At 37.6% G+C, this 23,781-nt stretch overlaps 1 protein-coding gene and 1 non-coding gene across 2 annotated transcripts in view; one reads left to right on the forward strand and one right to left on the reverse strand.

Annotated features, from left to right (window-relative positions):
• Positions 1 to 2,720: 2,720 nt before the first annotated feature.
• LOC100545269 (macrophage mannose receptor 1-like) overlaps positions 2,721 to 23,781 on the reverse strand; it is a 28,067-nt gene continuing 7,006 nt past the window's right edge. The window contains exons 7-30 of the mRNA XM_085227313.1: positions 23,593 to 23,775; positions 23,249 to 23,403; positions 22,245 to 22,358; positions 21,311 to 21,426; positions 20,409 to 20,557; positions 19,820 to 20,019; positions 19,311 to 19,432; positions 18,495 to 18,582; positions 17,658 to 17,802; positions 17,153 to 17,188; positions 16,892 to 17,061; positions 15,967 to 16,034; positions 13,743 to 13,843; positions 13,282 to 13,424; positions 12,482 to 12,596; positions 12,230 to 12,378; positions 10,863 to 10,965; positions 10,115 to 10,347; positions 8,380 to 8,545; positions 8,097 to 8,249; positions 7,674 to 7,790; positions 7,260 to 7,427; positions 5,959 to 6,000; positions 2,721 to 5,571 (exon numbers count right to left, since the gene is read on the reverse strand). Of these exons, the coding sequence (XP_085083439.1) occupies positions 5,339 to 5,571; positions 5,959 to 6,000; positions 7,260 to 7,427; positions 7,674 to 7,790; positions 8,097 to 8,249; positions 8,380 to 8,545; positions 10,115 to 10,347; positions 10,863 to 10,965; positions 12,230 to 12,378; positions 12,482 to 12,596; positions 13,282 to 13,424; positions 13,743 to 13,843; positions 15,967 to 16,034; positions 16,892 to 17,061; positions 17,153 to 17,188; positions 17,658 to 17,802; positions 18,495 to 18,582; positions 19,311 to 19,432; positions 19,820 to 20,019; positions 20,409 to 20,557; positions 21,311 to 21,426; positions 22,245 to 22,358; positions 23,249 to 23,403; positions 23,593 to 23,775 (3,269 nt within the window). The 3' untranslated portion in view covers positions 2,721 to 5,338. The remainder of the gene's footprint in view (positions 5,572 to 5,958; positions 6,001 to 7,259; positions 7,428 to 7,673; positions 7,791 to 8,096; positions 8,250 to 8,379; positions 8,546 to 10,114; positions 10,348 to 10,862; positions 10,966 to 12,229; positions 12,379 to 12,481; positions 12,597 to 13,281; positions 13,425 to 13,742; positions 13,844 to 15,966; positions 16,035 to 16,891; positions 17,062 to 17,152; positions 17,189 to 17,657; positions 17,803 to 18,494; positions 18,583 to 19,310; positions 19,433 to 19,819; positions 20,020 to 20,408; positions 20,558 to 21,310; positions 21,427 to 22,244; positions 22,359 to 23,248; positions 23,404 to 23,592; positions 23,776 to 23,781) is intronic.
• Positions 11,500 to 11,571, forward strand: TRNAM-CAU (transfer RNA methionine (anticodon CAU)). Its single transcript has one exon. It is a non-coding gene; the product is annotated as a tRNA-Met (tRNA).

The following is a 23,781-nucleotide window of genomic DNA, read 5'->3' on the forward strand; positions in this document are numbered from 1 at the left end:
TAACAACTTCTCTGAATTTCTATATTTGCGATGCCATGTGAATTCACATGCCATGTGAATTCAAGCTCAATTTGGGCTCCTACCCACATATTCAGTAATCTTGCCCATTTTCTATCAAACAGTCTATCAAACTCAAGTTTGTTCTGAAAAGCTTCCATGAAGATTATGTTTTCTTTGCTATTTTATGCGAGACACTGTCACCATTCATGAGCATAATTCATCACATATCATATCCTTACTTTCAATCAACCCTTTCTGCCATTTTGGGGCACACTACAGACATTGATTTGCAGCCATTTCAAGAAGTCCTTGACGGTTCATGCAACACACACAGTATATCCAACATAAGTTCCAGGGTGATTCCCCGTCCCAGACTCCAGGTGGATGGAGCTCTGTGCTGCTCACACCACGTGCAGAACTGGCTCCTGTTTGTACAATCCTGTATACCTCTGCTGACTGCAGAACTATACAGCAAGGGACCGCTGGAAGTTGTTTGGTTGAATGTCTTGCTCAAAGCTATGTCCCCATGCTAAGTTTGTGACTCTTTAGCTGAATAAAAATAGCTTTCATGCAAAGAAGTCCTTCCTTTTTATCTTATTTCTAGCTTCCTTTATTTAAAATCCCTTCCCTACTTTTCTACTCTGCTAAATTTTTTTACAATTAAATTTCACATCTTCAGTAATTATAATGCAGATAGCCTTTAATGGCACAATCAATTCTATTTTAGTTTTAATCCAACTAAAAAGGAACAGCTTTAATGCTGTACAATTTAAATGTAGCTGCTTTGGGAAATAATTAGCCAAAAGCAAGTCAGTCTCTTCTTTCCCAGCCATTTGTTATTTTTGCAACGTATGGAGATTGCATATTTCTGTTTTCCCATTTCCTATTAAAAATTTCTTGTAAACAGATTTCACTCTGAATAGATCCTAAATGTTGCTTGTTTTTAAGTGCAACATTAAGTCACATTACACATAATACTGTGCCATTATCAGACACTTCTTTTCAGACAGGAAGCTAACAACCATCACCGTCACATGTTGTAGCACTGCCAGGAGAAAAGGCAGCTGTTCCTTCTGCCTGGTAATAAAAAGCAATTTTCTTGCAAGATGGGGTGCAGGAGACATCTTTGGGAGGATGGGAGATGTACATTCAAATCCTCATTATTATTCCACTTGCCTCATTGTGGCTGATTCTTCTCCCTTGTTCTCCCTACTGATCACAGGAATCATACACCCAATATACCCTCTTTTCTCCTTGTTTGTCATGCTTTCTTCACACCCAGCAGGTAGATCCCAAACTGGCCAAATCCAGCAGGTGGATTTACTGACACCTTTTCCTCAAATCAAGCATGTAACAGGACACCAAAGGGTTTTCTTCATTCTCTGCTAGGTTGCCTACAAGCAAATCTCTCCACTATCCATGGTATCTGCAGAGAAACTGATTGCCTTTAAGCTTTCTCTCAGTGTGTTCTTGGGTTGCAGGCAGTTTTCTCTATACCTCTCTACGGGAGATTTTTCCTTCCATCACCCCAGAGGCTTCTCCACAATAGAAAGCTGGGTATGTCAGATAAGGACACAACAAAGGAGAGACAATAGGAACTTGAGCTTTTCCTGTGTCCAGATTCAGCGACATCAGGACAACTTCATGTTTATGGAGCAGTTCAAACCTTTCCTGTTGACCACAGAAATACTAGCTCTTGCCCGCTGGAATCTGGCCTGAAGGCATCAGTTCATTTCACAATTCTTTATCTATTCTAACTGAATTTATAGACCAAAGTTTCTTGTAAAGTTCATTTTCACTGACACAAAATCAATCTGGGAGGAAACGCAGATCATAACCAGCATTTCTTAGAAAAAGTTTGATTTATTTTTCACCAAGATGTTACGAATAGCAGATTACTGGTGACACAACATATTCACTCCTTCATTTAAGCAATTCACCCACAGACAGTCCCTCACAGCTACATGGTTGAAGTAATATTTGGCAACCAATCCCAACCATATCCTCAGCTGCAAAGGCCATACTGGGGCTTCTCAGAAAGTGCCTGGAACATCCTTTAGAGGATCACAGTCTTCATTATCAGGTAACACTCACTGCTGTCTTGGGTGTGGCCCAGGCTTTACAATCTATTGCTGGTTCCTGTGCGCACTAGTGGCCTTCTACAGTCACAGCATACTCTTGGTATCATGAGTTTATCAGTTCTTACAAATGCAACAGGACTATTAGCTTATAAAGCTTATCAACCTCTGTAAATTGTCACAATCTAATTTCTCATTAGATATATTTCCTGGGTTTGGATTATTGATTTCTGGTAACCATTTCTCTAGGTAGAAATATTGAAAGAACTGACGATTAAGAAGACATAGCCAGTGAAGTCAGAAAGGAAAAACAGGTGTTAATATCAGAAAGTATGGAGAGGAGACATGATAAGAGCTATCAAATATGTAAGAAACTTATTCGGAAACCGTTAGGGCAGAACACTAAGTGAATAGTCTTAAATTACAAGAATATCAGATATTTATTAGGGTAGACTTTCAGGAATAAAGAATAATGAGACATACTTTTTCGTGGGATGGTAGAGATAAATCATTACTGGAGTTTAAGAACATGTTAGATTGGGAAAATTAGATGCTTATTTCAGTAGAACTACAAGAATCCTGCTCCTTTTTTCTATTACTTTAACCTTTATGATAAATTGCTCTATTTAAGAAGACACAAACTTTTACTTACAACCAGCTTTTTAATGATTGTTTAGTGAATCAAAGTAGAACAAAAATATTCACATATACTTCATGTACAATAAAATATTTTAACTTAAACATGATTAAGATCTGTCAAAAGATTAAAATATCAAAAAAAAAAAACCCACAAATTAAATAAAGATCTTCTTGAAACTAAGAGCTTCAAGTCATTTGATTGTTTACATTCAACATAAGATCCATGGGAAAAGTTTTTTTTTTTTTTAAAAAGACTATATGGGAATATTGCATATTTTTAGACTCTCTGAAAGCAGACAGTACACTTCTATGAAATGTAGGCTTGGTCATGAAGTCTTGAACAAATCTCACAGAACTGAAAGACTTTGAGAGGAAGAATTTGGTTTGAAACTATGAAAGCCTTCCTAATAACAAGCTTCAGACTTTGAAGAAATGGACTAAAACAATATGAAATCTTCACTGGTAATTTCAATGAGAAATTTTATATAATTTTGTCATCTATGAATTTAGTATAATGCATCCTGTCTATTCTCCTTTCATGGAAACCTTTGAAATTCCTGTTATGTTATTTAAAAGAGAAAATCTTTCTATTCACAATATATTCATACTTAGCTGATCTTTCAATCCTCATATTAGTTATATGAAGAGGAAAATGTGTTAATTCAGAAAAGACTGACATTTTACAAATGACCAGTAAAATAAGATTAAAGAATACTTGTGAGGAAATACCCTGAAGTATTGTATCACTCCTGTATTACATATATGTGCTGTACAAATCCCACTATGAGAATATGTAATAGCTGCATTGTGGAGGTTTCTGACCTGAATTTACACAATGGTGACTCAAAGGAAAATCAAGTCCAGATGTGGTAATTGAAATGCCGAGGATCCCAGAATAGCTTTTGCATCTTCAAGAAAAACGTCCTTAAAGCTCAAGAACAGCCTGTCCCAATGTGCAAGGCACAAAGTATGCAGGGAAGCAAGCAAGCCTGTCTTTATAGGAAATTTCTGATTGAGGTGAAACTCAAAGGCTAGTGTATGGAAGGTGAAAAAGGCACAAGCTACTCAGCACACAAACAGGGACATGTCCTGGGCACACCAAGACAGGATGAGGAAAGTGAAAGCTCAGCTGGGGTTGAAACTAGCCAGGAAAATGAGGGGCAACACAAAGGGTTTCTATAGATACTTCAGCAGCAAAAAGAAGACATGGTTCCACAGATGAAGGAGAAGGAGTGGTATTCAATGCCACCAATCACTCCTCACACATTCAACAGGTCTTTAATAGCTAGCAGCATATGCTAGTGGAGAAAAGTGCTATGCATGACACAGAAGGATTGAGTTAGGGACTAATGTTAGCTGCATATTTGGAAGTTCATGAGACCTGAAAAGTTATATCAGAGGATACTGAAGGAACTGGCTTTGGTCACTGAGAGTCTATCACTCTATCACCTCTGACAAGGCACAGTGACTGAAGGAGGTGACCTCAGTCCTTAGGAGGGCTATGGAACAATTCTCTTGGAAGCCATTTCCAGAAACAAAATAAGTCAAGAAAAAGAAGAAGCGGTGAGAACACACTTACAAAGGGTGAATTGTGCCTGGCCAAACTGATTACTTCATATGAAAAGATAATTGGCTTACAAACCCCAAAAAAGGGGAGAAAAATGAATGTGATTTACCGTGATTTTAGCAGGATTTTCAAAATCCTCTCTCATTCTATAGTGCATGTATTGTGAGGTTGGTGAAAAATTGCTTAGAGTAGGGGGCTGAAAGGATAGCAATGATTCAAAGTCTGAGATGGTCTGACTCCATGAATCAGTATGTGCTGGAGCTGGACAGGGAAGAACTGAAGTCCAGTCAAGGGCCACTGAGAGGAATGGGAGACTTGATGTATGGATATATGATAAGAAGAGTCTCAGAACAAACAGGAGAATAAACTAATGAGAGACCTGACTGTTATATTCAATTAGCTAAATGGGTCTTTATAGAAAATATGCAGCCAAAATCTTGACAAAGATATGCAGACTTCCGCTATACAAAAGTGGGAAGACAAGGGATGTTCAGATGTGATACAAAGAAAGCAATCTTTACCAAGAAGCATGTATAAACATTGGAGCAGGCTACCTGGCTGGGGCAGGAGGCTGGTCCTGCTCCAGCTTGAGTGTGTACCAAGTGATCTTGGAGCTGACATTTAATCTGTACAATTCTGTCAGTCTGTGCTGAAGATCAGAGTGGCATCTCTAGGATTCCTACAGATCTAGATGTACTTTTTGGAGAATGCTAAGGCACTTACTCTCACTGTTTCCTGTGATGAGTACAGTTATTCTGGTATCTAAGGGTGATGCAGGACCCTTGCATCAACTAGAACATCCTGAGTGCTCCTTTACACAGTGTATCTCCAGGGTTTTATGTATGTTCAACAGTCCTCCCAAGAACTGGTTCGTGAGCAGATTTAGAGTGTTGCAAGATTGCTTGTTCCTGCTAGTACAAGCAAGAAGTATCCTGTGCAAAATGAACAAGAATTTCCATAGGAGAAAATCAGTTTAACTTCAGAATTCTGGTATTCCAGTACTTCAGTTCCTTTCCAATGAGGTCCAAGTTTACTCTATTTATTAAACCATTGCCTATTCATTTTCTTCAATATTGGTCACAAGACATTTTGATTCATGAGTTCCAGGATCAGGACTACCACAGTATATGGCATTGCCAAAACTGGCTGTAACAGTTGTCTGTTCGTGTCTCTTCTTGTAGAAAAAATATACGATAAGGCCAGTTCCTGCTAGCAGAAGGAAGATTAGTGTAACGATCATCACACCTCGACTATGTGAGGATGAAACAGCAGGTTCTCTTTTTGATGCTATGAAAAACAAAGAACAATTACTACAAATGAACAGAGATTACTACTGCATACAACAAACATTTTTTCCTAAGTAAACCAGCCAGAAAAGTACTGAACAATTATACTTCAAATTGACACCCATTCTGGATAGATAGAGCAAAACTGGGCTCAATCTCTCTAAAATTTCTTTCAAAAGCAGCATTATAATATACCGCAGTTTATTCAGAAAACAACAAAAATATCAATAAGCCATCCAGTTTGAGATAAAAGTTCTCCTTTTAAACAGGTTTAAAATGAAATCACTAGTGATAGTTAAATGGGTACTTCAATGAAACTCATTTACTTCTAAATAATGAATGCCTATAATTTATTGAAATTTCTTTTTAATGTGCTTACAAAACCTACCTTGATTGATAGATGAATCATGGGTTGGTTCAACTTCAATAACTTTAAAATTAAAATATATATATATTATACACAGTTTGCAAGTAGTCATTCAAATACAAAATACATACCATATACATAATTGTTATTTTGTATTCCTATTACATTTTACTTAATGGAAATGAAAAAAATATATGAAAACATTGTTTTCAAAAATTCTTGATGAATTTATCAACTATTTTTGTTAAACATGTTTGTTCTAAAAACTCCAAACTGTTGTCTCACTGTGTGTTGCTTTGAACACTTTTATTCGGGAGGCAGATGTTAAAAGTTTTCATACTTCCACAGTCCCCATTCTTCATTCTGAAGAATTCAATTTTTTATACTTGAATAACTGAAAAGCACATTTTTACTTAGAAGTATTTAAGCTGTATTTTTAGGTAATTTCTTTTTCCTTTCTCTCTTGCTTGGGATGCAGTAAATTCTCTGCAGGCCTGGCTGGCTAGCCCTTCAGAGCTCATGGATGACTCTCCTGCCAACATGTGCAGATCCAAAAACAGAAGATTCAATTAGTTTCAAGTTGTGTGAATTATATGTGAAGTGGATCTGTTTGCCTTTTCAAACCACTTCCCAGCTGATGCGAGAAAATGTGGCACACTCCACATATGCATGTGCAGATTTACATCCTTCACACTTTATGAAACACTGCTGCGCACACAAGGGAGCCTCATCTCAGGCTGTGACATATTCAACTAAAAAATCACAGGGCCACCATTAATAATAAAATGTATTGTTTTCTATGGCAGTCTTGGCAGGTCTCATTATGCCTGGGTCAGCAGAGAAATGATTTGGGCCGCGCTGCCCACCCTCAACTGGCACTTTCTGCTTAGCCTTTCAGTTAAACTGAGCACGCTTCTTTTCTACGAGTCCTACTGGCAGCTCTTGCTTTCATCTCCAGAAGCTCAGTGATTTGCACAGCTATCTCTCAGCTTAGCCATTTGTCTATCTTCTCATCACTAACCTAGTCATCTATTCTTCATCCAATGCCTCCTGCACTCTAATGTAACTTTCTCCACGCTCTTACCAACTGATATGTTCTTGGCACAACAAATAGCAAAAAATTAGTGCTCTTAAACTGATAAGATAAAAATGTGACTCAGATTCTTCTCCTGCATTATTTTTCATAACAGAAGTTAATCCTGGCTTTGATGCACATGCATCGAGATCCATCCACAAAGAGCATCCAGTGCATGTACGATTAAGCCTGATGCAAGTTAAAAACTACTCACAAAATAAGTCAGTAGATAGAATTCAGAACTCACTCTTTGGGATTTTACAAATGAAATTGCGGTCAACAGAGCAGTAATAGTTCCTCCAGGATCCGCTTGAGACATCCATGTCCACACAGTGTTCATCATAAATCATTGTTGGCTCTCCTTTCTCCCAGTTGACAAATTCTACCACGCTTCTGTCTGTCCACATCCATTCCCCTAAAATTAAAAGTATTAAATAGGAAGAGGATGAACTGGGGGAATATTTCTAGTCTACCAGGCCCAAGGACATTGCATATGGAATTTATTATTTGATTAAATAAATTATCATAACAGAAGATTCTGTTTTCACTCTTTTAACAGATAGGGATGTTTAGATGGGAACTTGTCAAATGTAAATGCACACAAGCTGTACACAGACAAAGTCAACTTATTAATCCTTCTGGGTCATGATGAAATAATTACCTTCAATATTTTTGAACAATCCTATCCAAAATTTTCTGAAATCACTTGCAAGTGGAGACAAGTAAAGTAAGAGGAAGTTCATTTCAGCTGGATCTTCTATGGAAACCAGAGAAGCACCTAAAATATCAAATAACCAATACAAAAATTTCAGTAATATTTCTCACTATACATTTTTTACTTCAGTAAACAATCATGAAAAAAAGAAAATGGGGAGGGGTGGAAGAAGGGATGGGGAGGGAGTGAAAGAATTCTTTAAAGCCCAAGAGTTTCCAATTATTAGATCACAAGTTCATAACAAAACATAATGACAGGAAAGTTCAACTTCTACTGACATACTACCAATATCCACCTCTGACATCATGGGTTGACATGGTAAAATAGAAGGCATTTCTTTCAGAGCAGCTCTCACAAAAAGGCACTTACCCATCTGAATACACATCATGGAAGCATCAGGCCAGCTTACTTCAGAAGTGGTGTGAACATAATAGCAATGGCCACGAAAGGGAATCCAAGATCTACCATGCTTTGGTTCAGGACACTTTCCAGGAAGCTGTGGCGATTCAGTAGGAATTAACTCTGTTAAGGAGATGGACAGCTTTCAGCGGGTTTATAAAAGCCAAGGAAAACGTGGTCTGCTGCTGCTGAAATAAAGACAGGACTTGAAATTCCAGCCTTTCTAAATGCAATTTTCCTATTCATAACCTACCATCAGATTGTTTACAGAGAGATAAAAATGTTTCATTGCAAGATGTTGTCTTCCAAAAACCATCCAAATCTAAATAGGCACAGGCTGCATTCTTATTTGGTTCTCCACTGGCCCAGTTATGATATCTGCTCCTCCTTCTATCTGACCACATGTAAACACCACGAGTCTAAAAGCAAATGACAGTAAAGATCATGTCACATACATGAATTAGATTGAAAGAAAATTAAGACTGCACTTGAAGGTATGTAAAAGTTAGGACACGTCAGAATCACAATTACTTACACGTAATTAATTTTTCTTCTGTCATGACCAAACCTCAGCACTCTGCAGCAGATAGGACAGTAGTCCTACAGACATTCATTCACCACTCAACCTGCATTATTCAGTTCACACTGTACAGTTTGTATAATAAATGGACAAAGGGCCTTGTGGTAGCAAATGCGAGTATATAACTGAAGATTTTATTGAAGGAGTCCAAATAAAATCACAGAAATCAAACAAAAATTGCAGAGAAACTATTCTTAGCATTCCTCTAACACAAGTTTTCTATATTTTTAGAAAGAAAAAAAAAAAAGAAAAGAAAAAGCAGAAGATTGATTGGAACAAGAAATACTGATTACATTTTTCATGGGACACATACACAGACCTCTGCCACCCATTTCAAGGACTAGGAACTTAGATATTTTTTTCTCTACAACATGTACTTTTTTCAGTGGATTTCACCACTATTTGCAGACCATGACCAGCAGCAGCTGCAGTTATGGCTCTGCCAACCCCATCATGTGCAGCCTGATCCCTTCTTCCTGCTGTCTTTCGAGGCAGGCTCCCTTTTAGTTCTCCATACCAGTTTCTTTCCTGTCCATTTTCCTTTGATCTCCTTCTTGGCCAAGTTCCATCCCAATCTTGTATCTAATCCTGGTTCCCCAATGCCTGCTCTCACCAAAATTTAGCTCCTATTCATCTCACATCAGGAACTGTGCCTTAATGTCCCATCAAGCTCCAGCTCTAATTCTCTGCTCTTGACTTCCTTATAACTCTGTTCCCACAAATATCCAGCTGCATCATCTTTTTTCATATTCTTTTTATATGCCCTTAGCAAATGCTTCTCATTTCAGCCCTTCACACTCTTTGCTGACTTGAAGCTGTTGGCAGCTTTTGGCAGGGCACTGGCATCAGCTCTGAAAACCGCCCAACAGTATTCCCACATCCAGGGGGCTGCTCCTTTCTTTATGCTGCACCTTACCATTTCCGCTTCTACTGAGACAGAAGTTAATGCTAGGCTTTAACTTGAAACAATAATGCTCAAAATAACCACACAGAAAAAACTACTTTTAAGCCAAGCTGTTTCTGTGGTATGCTCCACAGAGTGTTCTCAGAAAGAGCTGTGGCCTCCCACATGCATGGAAGAGTGCAGGAAGCAGAAGTTCATAACCTCTTTTACCTCTGAAGCCACTAGCTACTGCAGCTACAGCCTTGGTGGCCTCTGAAATGTAGACTGTGGCACTTCTTGCTTATGTTATGGCCAAAAATGTAGATGTTTAAAACTTCTCAATTGAAGGGAAATCAAGTATCTTGGCAAGACTTTGATGTCTGCCAAGCATTCATGGATCTGATTGATAGCACTCTCTCTGGAGACCACAGTAGTGGATTCTGCCAACCTCTGAGCAAGAAATACAGTCTATCTATGCTGATCTGGAGTACAGGTGTGTTTGTCACAAGCATTTTATTGACTTACCATGTTGCTGTTAAGACCAATCCATACAGGCTCTCCATGCTTTAATATTTGTAACCACAGGTAAGCTTCAACATAAGGATCTAAAATGCTGGCAAGATCTGCATATTGGTCTTTGCAATTCTTCTGTGCTTCTTCCCAGTTCATTTTATAGTTGATGACTGCATAGCGGTCATCACCATAGCTGTTAAAGCCAAACATTGGAACCACGGCTTGGGAACTTTGCAATTTAGGGTCTGTAACAAACAAACAAATAAACAAAGATGTAAGTTGGAAGCTTTATCTTGGCTAGATGTATTATCACAATGAAAGAGGATCTAGTGTATCAGAGTAATCAAGTAACTGAGAGAGACTGCAATAACAAATTAAGATTCCCAGTTAGCACTGCAGTGATGAAGCCATGTTTTCATATTCTCTGACAAAATTTTCATGTCAGAAATGATCTTTATGGTTCTCTCTCTCTCCATCCTGGCTGCTAACAACTGTAAAATACATTATGATACATAGTTTATTATTATTATTATCATTACTTTTAATTTACTGATCTGGTCCTTAAAACAGGAAGTTTTTCTCGCAGGAAACATTATAAGTGCTTGTTTAAATGGATCGTAACGCAAGACATATTTCAAAATTGCAAATTAATTTCAGTTAAAATGACACTGACTTTGAGAAAATCACTTTTACTGTGGGTTTTACATAAAACATAATTTAATACATAAACTATTCTAGAAGGTGCTTAAAGAAAACTCACCAGTATTTTTCTGGCATATGTAGCTTTTGCTTGCTTTACAGTCTTCATCTTTCCATTTCCCTGCTTGTTCAACAGGGTTCTTCTTCATATAGACACAGTCATCCTATGGAGGAAATTAGATTAGTAAGAAAAAGATACAGATAAATAGGAAGCATTCCTTTTCCTACTGGATATACATTTCCCTATCACATTCAGCCACACATGTCTGAATAAAATTACTGGAGGACTATATTCAGTGCACATATCTTACTAGGCTTAGCATCAAGAAATGTAACGATATACCATTTTCATCATGTCTAAATAACACTCGCTGTATAACGTTACACAGTTGTTGCTCTGCTATGGTTTATTTGAATCTCCTGATCAGTCATGGTAAAGGGAGGGAAATTGCTCACTTGTCTGAGATTTTTACAATGCTTCCAAACATCTGTCTGGATTCATACAAAATCATGATGAAACACAGAAGTTGAGAAAAAATGTCCAAGGTGGACCTTCATGGCTACTTTGCTTTCAAAATCAACAAGATCATTACAAAAAAAAAAAAAAAAAAAAAAAAAAAAAAAAAGTAGAAATGTAACTTTACAGCAAAATACAGCTGAAGTACATTTTATTCATCCACAAAAGCTAAAATAAGAACAGCAGAGTGGCGCAGCGGAAGCGTGCTGGGCCCATAACCCAGAGGTCGATGGATCGAAACCATCCTCTGCTAGCAGCACTTTTTACATTAAAAAGCAGTATCATTTGTTTTAACAGTCAGACTCCAAGATGCATTCAGGAAACACGAGCGACCAGAAGAGCACCAGGCAGCTCTCTCTCTGTCTCTGTCTTCTGGGAACAGCATTATCGAAATACACATGGCAACCATTGGCCACAATGGTTGGGCTGAGATAAGAAACCCAGACTGGGGGCCAGTGACTTTAGCAGACAGATCTCTCGATGAGTGAATAAAGCTGCCCATATCTTCTGTTGCAGGGAATTCCAGAACCTGGAAGTTCTCTTAGGGCAGAGGAGGTGCAAGTGTTCCCAGTTTGACAAACTTTTTGAGCAAGTAGCCAGGTTGCTTGAGGAGATCACCAGGAAATGTAGTATTCAGCAATCAGGGAGAGAAATCGATGAGTGGTATTGTGCAGTGATACAGGCAGGCCAACTATCCTGTCTGAAGTCCTTGCAAGGGGAAGAAGTTAAGCTAGCTTCCAAACCTGAGGAGACGGACCACAAAACCTGAAGACATAGGAGAATGGGTCCTAGTCTCTGCTTCGAGAAGGATGAGTCTCCCTCTTGCCCCCTAAGTGCCTTTAAGGTCCCTTTCAACCCAAGCTATTCTATTCTGTGATTCTATGATTCCATGATAACAATAAACTTTTTACCTTACTATAGTAACTTCGGGAACCTTTTGCCCAGTTTGTGTAGTAAACTGGACTTCCATCCGTCCATAAGTATGTATGCTCATGATTTATGTCATTCAGTCCAATCCAGGCATCGGTTGCAGTATTTTTTAAGAGAGACATGAGGAAAGCTGAAGAAAAGATAAATATTGTACATGGAAGGAAAATGTTATAATCTGTTTCTCCATGATCATTTGATGTCTCATCTAGTATCAAAAGATTTGTACTTTATACCTTGATTTTCCTTTTTTGAGACAGTAGCCAGGTTTCCTCCAAAAGTAATACAGTTGTTCCGTGCAGCATGCCATGTCAGTGTATAATTTTCATTAAGGCCAAATGCTTTGAAACACTGAAAAGAAAGAAGTGCGCCAAAGCTATAGTTGGATGGTGTTTTAGAGCTTCCAGTGAAAGCATCTCTGTGTGTAACAAGTGAGATAAGCTAGATATTTTAAACCAAAAGAAGATTTTATTGTCCTTTCTAGCCTGCCTTTAGGTCTTTCTGAAAGAGAAGATGCATACTGGAAAACCTCCATATTTTAGCACCCATTTAGAAGAAGAAATATATCAGTCTAAAAATTTCAGTGGAAATTAAGTTCAAGCAATGGTTCCACAGCATTTCAGAGGCTTGACTTTGAGTAAAGAATGCCTAAGACCTCAGAAAAGAATTCACACAGGTCAAAAAAGTGTCCCAGCAGTAAGTGACTGCCAGATAAGCTTAGCAAAGTAAGTAAGAATGTACAATTGTTCTGAAGTTATTTCTCCCCAGTTGCTCAACTATCTTTGGCAATACTAAATAATAGTAAAAATACAAAATGAAGATTTCTCCTTGTATGGCACATGATTTCTTTCATAACAGTTGTGGTCCCAGTACAGACTATAATTTCTATTTCAGGAATCTTATTTTTAGGGTCATTAAATATACATAGTCAGAATGTATTTTGTGATAAACAAAAACACTGCTTCAACTTAAATACTGAACCAAGGAAGTTTTCTATTCTTTTTAAAATGCAGTATACTGACTTTTTATACTGCACCTTATTATCAAAGAGGAGCCAGTCTTCTGGACACCCACCCTTGGGTGGTGGTACCGTGGGAGCAATACTTGGACGAACAGTACTGTTAAGCCTTTCACAGATGAAAAGCTCAATACTGCCACAGTTGAGGTCATTCCACGTACCTTAAGGCAAATCAGAATAAAAGACAAAACTGAGACTGAAATAAAGAGTGACCTTCCCTTTAGTAAATCTATAATAGGAAGTAGAACTGATTACCATATTTCCCTCCCCATGGAAATAATGACTAATTTTATGTATGTTCTCCTTAGAAATATTCAGGTTTACAGCAAAATTCATGACTGCCAAAGGGTCATTATAGTTTAAATGTTTAATTAACCCCTCTAAAATCTAATGCAGATCTCTAAGACACAGACTTGCACATTCAGCCCTCTCAAGTCTGTACCACACCATGAAGGACTGAATATTGTTACAGCACTCACCTGTTTGAGTATACATGACCACACAGTTTTCATCATTATTTGCAAAGTTGGGCTCATTGGGGGCCCAGGCAACATAGTTTACAGTAGTTCCATCCACCCACCTGAAATAAGTGATTTGGGAGAATAATAATTCTTAGGGTAGCATTTCTTTGCTAGGGACTTACTAGAGCTTGGTTGGTTTTTGTTTTGTTTTGTTTCTATATCGTAGTTTACAAACATGTATTCTTCCCTGGTAAAACTTTTCATTTGAAATCATTAAAACATATCTGCATGTCTAATGTGTATACTGTTGACCTGAACCAGGTCTCAGCTAGTCTTCTCAAAGTCACAGTTTTTCTCTGTCTCTGAGCATTAATAACTTAAACAAAATACACCGATGTAACACTAGGCCTGGCCTTACCTGGAGCACAGGTGCAAAAACATGAGGCTAACTTAGTAATTTCCTGGGGCCAAAGCAGTAATATGTCTTGAAGGGTAAGACAGATTCTCGAATTACGTACTAGGAACCATTTTGTTAACAAAAGAAATCTATAATACGTATTGCTACTGCTTTCAGTTATGCAAAAAAAAAAAAAACAAACTTCCTAGTTCAGTGATTCACAAATTTATTCTCACAAATGCCCTATGAAAAAAAAAACAGAAAAAAGCCTCAGAGTGCTGGAGGGAGCACAGTCAAGTGGGGAATGTGCCTTCAGACAGCATGAGCGCCAGGGCCACTCAGTGTTTTTCCAGTTTGTGAGGCTAATCAACAGTATGCATGTTCCTGCCAGTAGACTACAAATAAGGAATGCAAAAGGATGCCTAACTGCTTTCACTTGCAAATCTTCCTGAGTCAAACAGGAAAAAAAATAACATAGAGTAAACTGGGAGGAATGTCTTAAAGACATGAGACAAAATGAGTCAGCAGTGTTGATGTACAGCCCAAAAAGCCAAGTGTATCCAGGCTGCATCAAAAGGAACATGGGCAGCGGGTCAAGGGAGATGATTGTCTTCAACCACTCTTCTCTTGTGAGGCCCCATCTGGAGTACAGCATCCAGACCTGGCTCCCCAGAACAAGGACATAGGCCTGTTGGAATGAGTCCAGAGAAGGGCCATGAGGATGCTCAGAGGGTTGGAGCAGCTCTTTTATGAAGACAGACAGAGGGAGGTGGTGTTGTTCAGCCTGGAGGAGGCTCCTGAGAGACTTCATTGTGGCCTTTCAATACTTAGAAGGGGCCTACAGGAAAGCTGGAGAGCGGCTATCAGAGGCTATAGCAATAGCAAAAAGGTAGATGGCTTTAAAGTAGCTTTAGATTAAACATTAAGAACAAATTCCTTACTGTGAGAGTGGTGGAACACGAACAGGTTGGTCAGAGAAGCTGTTGATACTCCAAGCTTGGAAAAGTTCATGGTCAGGTTGGATAGGGCTTTGGGCAAACTGATGTAGTGGAAGTTGTCCCTTCCCATAGCAGGGGGTTGGAACTAGACAGTCTTTAAGGACCCTTACAACCCAAACTATGGGTTAGAAACTATATTACTATTATTCTGAGTCATTCTATGATTTTACAATTCTATGATTCTATGATTTCTGATAAAGTTGGACCATCATCCAAAAAAAAGGATTAAATTAGAGGAGCAGTAAAGACAAACAATAAAGTTTGTTTTTTTTTTTTAACAGTTGGGCAGGGAAGGAGGAGGCAGAAGCTCCAGGAAATCAGACTGTCTTAGTTCCACAGAGATGAGCGTCTGTGGCTTGTGGACAAGAAAGACATCCTGAGAATTCAGAAGAAAGGTTGAAATGAAGCAGAGACTCATCTGACCAACTTTGAAATCCCTGAAGAAGGCACTAGAAAAAGGCAGAAGATGAACGCAGAGGAAGGTTTTGATCATTTGAATATTTAATACTTTCTTTAAGTACCACCTGGAATATCTCTAGAGACCTCGATCTTATCTATCTTATCTTGCATTTAATGAGGAGAGTGAGTGCATGTGTTAACTCAAAGCACACTGTGACTGTGAGCAAACATGATGTCACAAAACAAAAAACAGGGCCTAGAACTAGAAGAAGAGAAAATAGATAATGAAAATATCATAGGAGAAATGCTACACTGAAAATGAGAATTGTATTTTAAGATTTTACGTCAAACTCTGTCTGCCTTTAAGCCTCAGTAGCCTCCTAGAAACAGCCTTGGCAAATATTCACACATCACATATGAGTCTTACATATTTAATGTTTTCACTTACCGGAACGTCTTGTCAAGGCTCACAGTTAAGCCAATAAAAAAATTATTTCCTCGATCTTTGTAAAAAGTCTAAAACATACACACACACACACACAAAAAAGTATCAATGAGATGTAAGCAAATAGATTTCAAATAAAATGAACAAGCACTCAAAAACACCTTATTTACATTTATACGGTTAGATGGCAAGCAACGTACAAGGAGTTGCTGGGATTATGCGCCCGAACTTCAAAAAGCAAAATTATCATTCAATTATAAAAATAAAAGCATAATGCAAGAAAAAAGAAATGGGGCAAAATGCTGTGTTAAGATTAAAAACAAAACAAAATAAAAAATGTCTTAAGAGGGCTATAAAATAAAAAAAACATATTTGTAGAGTTTTAGGAAAACATAATGGAAAATTGCCAAAAGGCTGCAAGTAAATAATGGAGTTTACTGTTTAATCACATGGAAGAAAGGGAGGAATCATACTTGTTTTTCATAGTATAAAAACTATTTATAGAAAACCAGAATCACCAAGTTATCCATTTCCTATTGTAAAGCAGCCTGGCTCAAACTATTTCTTGAAAATTTAAAATCTATTTTGACAAAAAGAGGGATTTTTTTCCCTTTATTTTTAAATTTCGTGAAGAGAACAAGGTGGAAAACAAAGTACCCACTCAGTAACTAACATTCCACTAAACAGAAAAAAAGTTGAAAGTTGCACTCTGGCAATAGTCTTGTAAAGAAATGGAAGACTTTTGTACACATAGCAATTATTTATCAGAATAATGATTATGTTAAAGTTTCTAGGTAGTTAAACTCATGAAAGGTGGCACTAATTTTTTTATTATGCAGACTATTTTCTAATATGCCTGAAGGCAGCTGAAAAAGAGGCTTCAGTGGAGGATAAAACTTGATTTTTTGAAGTAAAGTTATTTTCTTACATATTTCCAAAGAAATGTTCTTTCACTTTCACTCTCAATAATGGCAAGATCACCACCATTTTTTTTGCAGTAGTCTCTCGCTTTTTCCATAGGCATCGCTTCCTTGCTAAAGTAATATTCCTTATGATTATATATTATCCAGTCATCTTCACTAACAATATACTCATGATCTGCAATATGAAACATTAAGTAGAGTGTTCATAATAGACATTAACACTATTGTATGAAAATTTCTTCATGTACTGAAAGTACAAGACTTACCAAATGTGGATGTAGGTTCTGGTTTCAGTGATGCTCCTGCAAGGTAAATCAATATCTGAATATATTAAATATATCAGAAATATCTAAATCAAATACATTTATGCCATTGTTTTTTAATCATTTACCATTGTATTTTAATTTCCAGCAATAAAATGAAACCTAGAAGTTACTCGTAAGATTATTTTTGTCACAAAATTTCTAGGAATATCTGAAAGAAGGTGTTACACTCAGCAAACTACTATATTAGAGCCAAGCTTACATAAACTATGGACTATGGATATAGGTTACTCGATTTCAGTTCCTCAGCATGCTGCATGTGCATGCTAAACTCACACATGTATCTCACTGATGAATTCATGGTTTTCAACTGCTTTTATTTGAATTGAAATTCATGTAGTGTTTCATGGAACAGCTGGCTTTAATACATGTGACGCAATCTGACCTAGAGAGGATGTTCTATACTGTTTCTAAATACTTTTTTAGGAAAAAAAGGTCTTCAACTTACCTTTTTTTATTTGACAAACATAGTCTTGCATATGTTCACAAAATATATCATTCCATTTCATATCATTATAACCATAAAACACTCCACATTTTTCATTTCCATCATAATTGTTTGGTTCTCCATTTGCCCATTTTTGAAAATTTACCTATAGTGAAAACACAGCTTTTTTAGGGTTTTCTACTGAAGCAATTTTTTTTTTTTTAACTTGTTAAAGAAGAAAACACTTCATTTGAATTCATGGTCCATATCATCTGTTTGTTCCAAACTCTGGAAGAAAGACATGACCACAAGACCATTGTATAGCATAGTGATTCTTCTGTGTACATACTGGCCAACACTAGTAAGCCAAAACACTGTTCTCCTCCATTATATGTGAAGAGATAAAGCTGTTCTGTCAAGCTCTAGAAAGTAGAATCTAAGAACTTTCCTCAGATCCTCTCCTCCTGCCCTGATGTTCCAGAGACATCTGAAGCTGCCATTATATCGTCTTGGGCCTTGCAGACATTGAGCTACTTAAGAGGGTGAAGGCAAAAAAGCTTATCTTCACCAAACAAACACAATTATTTCTCACAGTAAATGACAAATGGAAATACAGAGATCGGTACAACCAGAATGGCTTAAACCAAGAGAGAAAATAGAGATTCCATTATCTTTGGTGTTATTTCATTGCTATAACTGTCATACTACTCTGTATGACTGTGAACTATCAAAAGATAAAAACTAATTCCTAAATCAGACTTGGGAAATTGAGTTAAAGTCACTTGTGGTTTGTACATGCTTGACAAGCTGTATGTTTAGTATAAGAAAAGGATTAGGAACAAGAAATTGTTTACTCACCGGTGAACCATCACACCATGTAAATCCTCCATCAGAGTCCAAGGCATTTAAACCCATCCAGTAAGATAAGTGACGATAGTCTTTATTTCTGAATGATTATGTGCAAATATAGACAATAAGAGCATGAAATAGAGATGGAGAATATATGTCATACAGAAGTTTTGTCACTTGAATTATCACTTAAGGAATTGATGTAAAGTAATCCCCCCATTTTCATGTGGGAAAAACATTTGACAGGAATCAAGGAAACAGAACTGCACAGGAATGATCACAGATATCACATTAACAAAATTACTGAATTAAATAAAAATTTTAAGGTCTTGGTCCCACAGAGAAACTTATGCATTCAAATCCAGACTAGCCAGTACTCATTTGCTTCAGTTAAACAAATGAGAGTAGGTCAGTCTTTCTTAGTCTCCAATTTTTCCCCTTAACTAAAGAAGGAAAATTACATTTCACAGCATAAAATATTCCTTCAATTTTTCGATTATTTCATCTGCTGGTCAACTACAATAGGTTTCTCTTTTTCAACTAAACTCAGTTGAAACCAATTTTTATGACCCTTCTTTCATTTTTGTGTGTGTTCAAGCTACTCTCATATATAGAGGAATCTACCCAAAGGCCTGCCAAGAAGCACATTTGCTCACTTCTTTCCACCTCTTTACCTCTGTTTCTACCTGTTTACACTTTGCAGAGATGCACATTGTCTTTCCAAAAAAGAAACTGATCATTGGAAATTCCTCATGTCCTGCAAAATGTTCATTTTTAAAATTATATCTTTCCTATATTTAAACAATGTATTTTGCAGATACTTACAAACTAGATATTAGTTTTTGCTCTTCTTCACTGTGAACACATGCCAGATCTCCTCCAATAGCTCTGCAAAAATCTCTTGCACCAAACCATGTTTGCATTTTCTCCCTTCCTCTCTGAAAAATCTGTGAAAAGTGGGCAGTTAAATACAGTCTCAGATATTACAGTAATTTAGAGTCAGCATTCTGAGCCTCTGTTTTCTTTGTTCTCTGGCCTCTAGTTTAATCATTTGACATTTAGTTGTGCCATCTTGCTTGTGTGGTCACCTAGCAAACTTGATTATTGCAGCCTTGCTTTTGCCATCATCTAGAATCCTGGTAGCTCCAAACTTCAAATCCAGCAGCACACAGCACTTTTCAGCACCTCAGGATGCTCCACCCAGGATATGGTTAGAGATGTGTAAATGCAAATGACCCATTAGGTAAGCAGGATAAAATCCACCCTCCATGCATAGATGAAGCATATTCTTACTTGAAATGACAAGTGTTTGTTTTCATTTGTTAAACACCTACTTTGAAGCAGAAGCTGCTCTGAGGAATGGATTGCCATTCATCTGGGCAGGACGGGAGCGGAGGAGTTGTCGGAGGGGGTGGTGGGGTTGCTCCCTCCACCAGCTGCTTGCACAGAAACAGGTTTTTTTCTTCACAATTGAGAATATCCCATAATCCAGCTGAAGTTCCTGTTCTCATGGCCACGCAGCCTGGCTCCCTTCCTTCATGAAAGAGAAAATTTTAAAACCTTATGGATATATACCTACATCGTCTCAAAACATATACCCACTACTAAAAGCTACCTGTCCCCACAGTGTTCGAATATTCAAGGAGTTAAAATAAGTTATAAAATACTCATTTTATATTATACTGATGATATATTATATCATCAAAATATAAGAGCCAGCAGAGAACCAAGAATGAATGACAGCAGCGGCCACATGCAGTCCCAGGCAGCCACTTGGAAAGAGCTACTACAGCTTCAGTACAAACAGAAGTTGCATGGTTGTTTCTGCACATTTATGGCAGAATTGTTTTAAAACCATCCTGTAGTTTCTAAACCCTGACTTTCTGGTTCCCAGAGCAGAAACTCAGAACCCCTGGTTCCTACCTGGCATTCCCATGTTCCAGTGAGTGAAGGTGACCGGGTCCCCAGCAGTCCACCTGAACGTCCCCTGCTCCTCCACGTCTGAGAGTCCAATCCAGAAATATTTCACTGGCTTGAATCCAATTATAGAAGTTAAAAAAGCCTGTTCATATCTGTGAAGAATAAGTACTAAAGTAATGTATCAAGCTTTATTGTAATCTGCCTATTTCTTCAAATAGTTCCTTGTAGTAAATCTGGTAAATTTAAGATGATTTGTTAATTATGTGGGAAAAAATAAGCATAGATTGAAACAAGGATTATGGTCTTAAATGTATAGCTCTCATCATAATACAAATTGTTTACGTTACAATTAGGTAATGTAAATCATGCTTATAATTTAAAGTGATCCTGTTCTCCCCCTTGTGCTATACAACGAGCAATATAAGTCAATACTTAGGTTAATGCATTTATTTAAATCAGTGATACAGTGATTTAAAATAAGGTTTAGATCTTTAAATCCCTTTAGTCTAGGATAATATAATTATTCTAAAAAAAGAATACATTTCCAGATCTTCCTATTACGAAGAAAAGGCTAAAAACTCAAATCCAGAAGAAATAAATAGTTTCATATTTATCTGTTTAGTTCATTTCAGTGAGTTTTAAAACAGTCTGATGATTTGGGACTGCTGGGGGCCTGACTCAAATCTTTATTACCAGGGACAACAGGAGTGCTGGTGAGTAGCAGCCATAGCTTGAATGTTAATATTGATGACATAGCACTGCCTGTTTTGTTATACTTAGCTTTAACGTGTATCTTACACCAAAGAAGTGGTATCACATTAGACACTATTAATAACTGCAGAATGGGAAGAGTTGAATTTTTGGCTTGGTTGCACATCTGAAAGGACAAGATTACACTGCCATACCTGTCTGTCACAGTAGCAAGGTGAGCTTTATTTTCTTCACAGATAAGTTTTGCGTCTGAAAATGTTGCAGGTAGCTGCCCTATGGAGTAGCAGTAAAAGCCATGCTTCATCCAGCCCTGCCAATGCAAACAACAGATACACAAGGGGAACTGTCAGATTGCCCAGCACAGAGCTCTTCTAAAAGCACATTAACACGACACCAAAATCAAGCTCAGAAGCCACAAAAAGTAATTTAGAGGATAATCTAACATAGCTTTGCAGCCACAACACTGCTTCTCACCCCTTGATAGTGCCTTTGTCATGAGACATGGCTGTGACTTGGAACTGGTAAGCAAGCTGACAGCTACAGTTCAACAAATCCGGTAATGCCAGATCTGCTTTTGTGTTATGAATACATAACATTATGCTCATACACTCAGATGACGTTAGCAAGGAAGTGCTGGAGAAATTAAAAATAAAATACGGAAAACATTTTTATTTTTTTTTTCTCCATAGTATTATGTTATGTCATTTTAAATAGAGCATAAAACAGCATATAATTTTTTATGTGCAGCTGTTGCAAGGAGCTGTGCTGCAATCGCACTGTAAAACAGTAGGCTCAGATACTTCTGCCTCCTGTGAGGTAGGTGGGTTGAACCTAGATGGCTCTGTGCAATCTGTGGGATCCTGCTCAAAAGCAATGAGATGCTCTGCAGAGAGAGGCCGTTGGGGCAAAAGGAATAGTTCTGCACCAGGAGGCAGCAGAATGAAGTGCATATGTAAGTGAGGAAAAGAGAAGACATTTTGAGTCTATCAGTCTAAGAAGTATCAGCACAGACAAAGTAACAGTTTTCTAGGAGTCCACAAATTGCAATAATTGACTTCTATGCCACTTACCATCATGGAAGTGAAAGTGGGATGCAGTGACCTTTCACTGCTTTTGTTTCACACTTACTTTCTGGCAGCCCGGGTAAGTAGCTTCAGCTTCCCCTGATTCCTCTGCCAAGGGTTTTCTTTTGCAGATGTAACCAAGTTTTGTTTCACAAGCACTGTCAGTCCAGAACCCAGCCTGAGCAAGGCAGAAAGAAACCACAAAGAGAAGTGAAATCTAGAGAAAATCCAGGTTCTATAGGAATATTTACTATTCTCAGAGAGACCACTTCTCTCTTCATATGGTGTGAGTTGTTTCAGCGTTTCCATGCCTGGATACCTTCTCCAACCTCCCAGACAGGGAACACAACAAACTGAGGGCCACATTTCCTCAGAAGTATGAGAATTAGGGAGGCATGTATTAAAGTTTCAGTAGCTGATGAGAAAAGTAAAGCATCTTCTCTTTCACCCTATTCTCAGCACTGTAGTATTTATTCAAATTCATATATACAACAGTATGCTCATACACCCAGATGACATCAGTAAGGAAGTGCTGGAGAAAATAAAAATAACATGAAAAACATGCTGTCTACCTAGTATAATAATTCATCATTTTAAACTGAGTGTAAAACAGAACAAAGTTTTTTTTGTACCTAATCTTTGTTTCCAGTAATATGAGCTCCCAGAGCAACTGTAATAAAGGTATGTTTACATACCTTTCTGATGTTTTACAGGAAGGATAAGCAAGTCCCTGTTCCAATAACTACACTATGCAGCTATGATTGGCCAGGTCGAAGGCAGGTGAAGGGTCACTTCAGCCAATTTCAGATGGGAGATTTGTTGCAACTGTTATAAAGTAGATCAACTCTCAGTAGAGTGCATTGCTTCTGATGCTCCATCATACTTCTTCCTAAACCTGGTCTCCAGCCTCTCACCATACTGAAATATTCTGAAGTAAACCAAGTTCCTAAAACTCTTTAAAAGCCTTTTTTTTTTTTTTCTTTTTTTCTTGGTCACAGAATTTTCAGATTTTTTTTTCCCTGTATAGGGGAGGTATAAAGGGCAAAACAGTTAGGGAGGGATTTTTACCTCTCCATTCATAACGATGCAGTCTGCCTTATTAGGTGTGTGGGTCGGCTGTCTTTGATGCCACTTGGTGTATGTCACAGGTGTCCCATCACTCCATTCAAAATACATCTGAAATCTGAAGTCACTTAAACCAATCCACAGCTCATCATCTGGCTCTGGAAAAACAAAGTTAATGATAGGCATTGTCTTAAAATTGAGATATAATGTCTAATATCCACAATTACTGAGCAAGGAGTTTCAAAAAGTAAACAAATTAACAGGTAAGCTTATGGTTATAATGATTACATGAATAACAACAAGAGAGTGTAGCTTCAGACAAAGAAATTTCTTGTGGGAATACTCACTGTACCCAAGTTGAGACACTATAAAACTGTACTCCTCAACATTATGAATACTTGTCAGGTCTCCATCTTCTTTTCTACAAGATGATTGGGCCTGTTTCCATATTTTGGGTGTTCTGTAAATTCTATAGCAATGTTCTGCATAGGCTACCCATTCCCTGGGGCACTTAACAGGCTTTGTGTCTCCTAAAA

Source organism: Meleagris gallopavo, chromosome 6 (genome assembly GCF_905368555.1).
Source record: "Meleagris gallopavo chromosome 6, MGAL_WU_HG_1.1, whole genome shotgun sequence".
NCBI classification, from domain to species: Eukaryota; Metazoa; Chordata; class Aves; order Galliformes; family Phasianidae; genus Meleagris; species Meleagris gallopavo.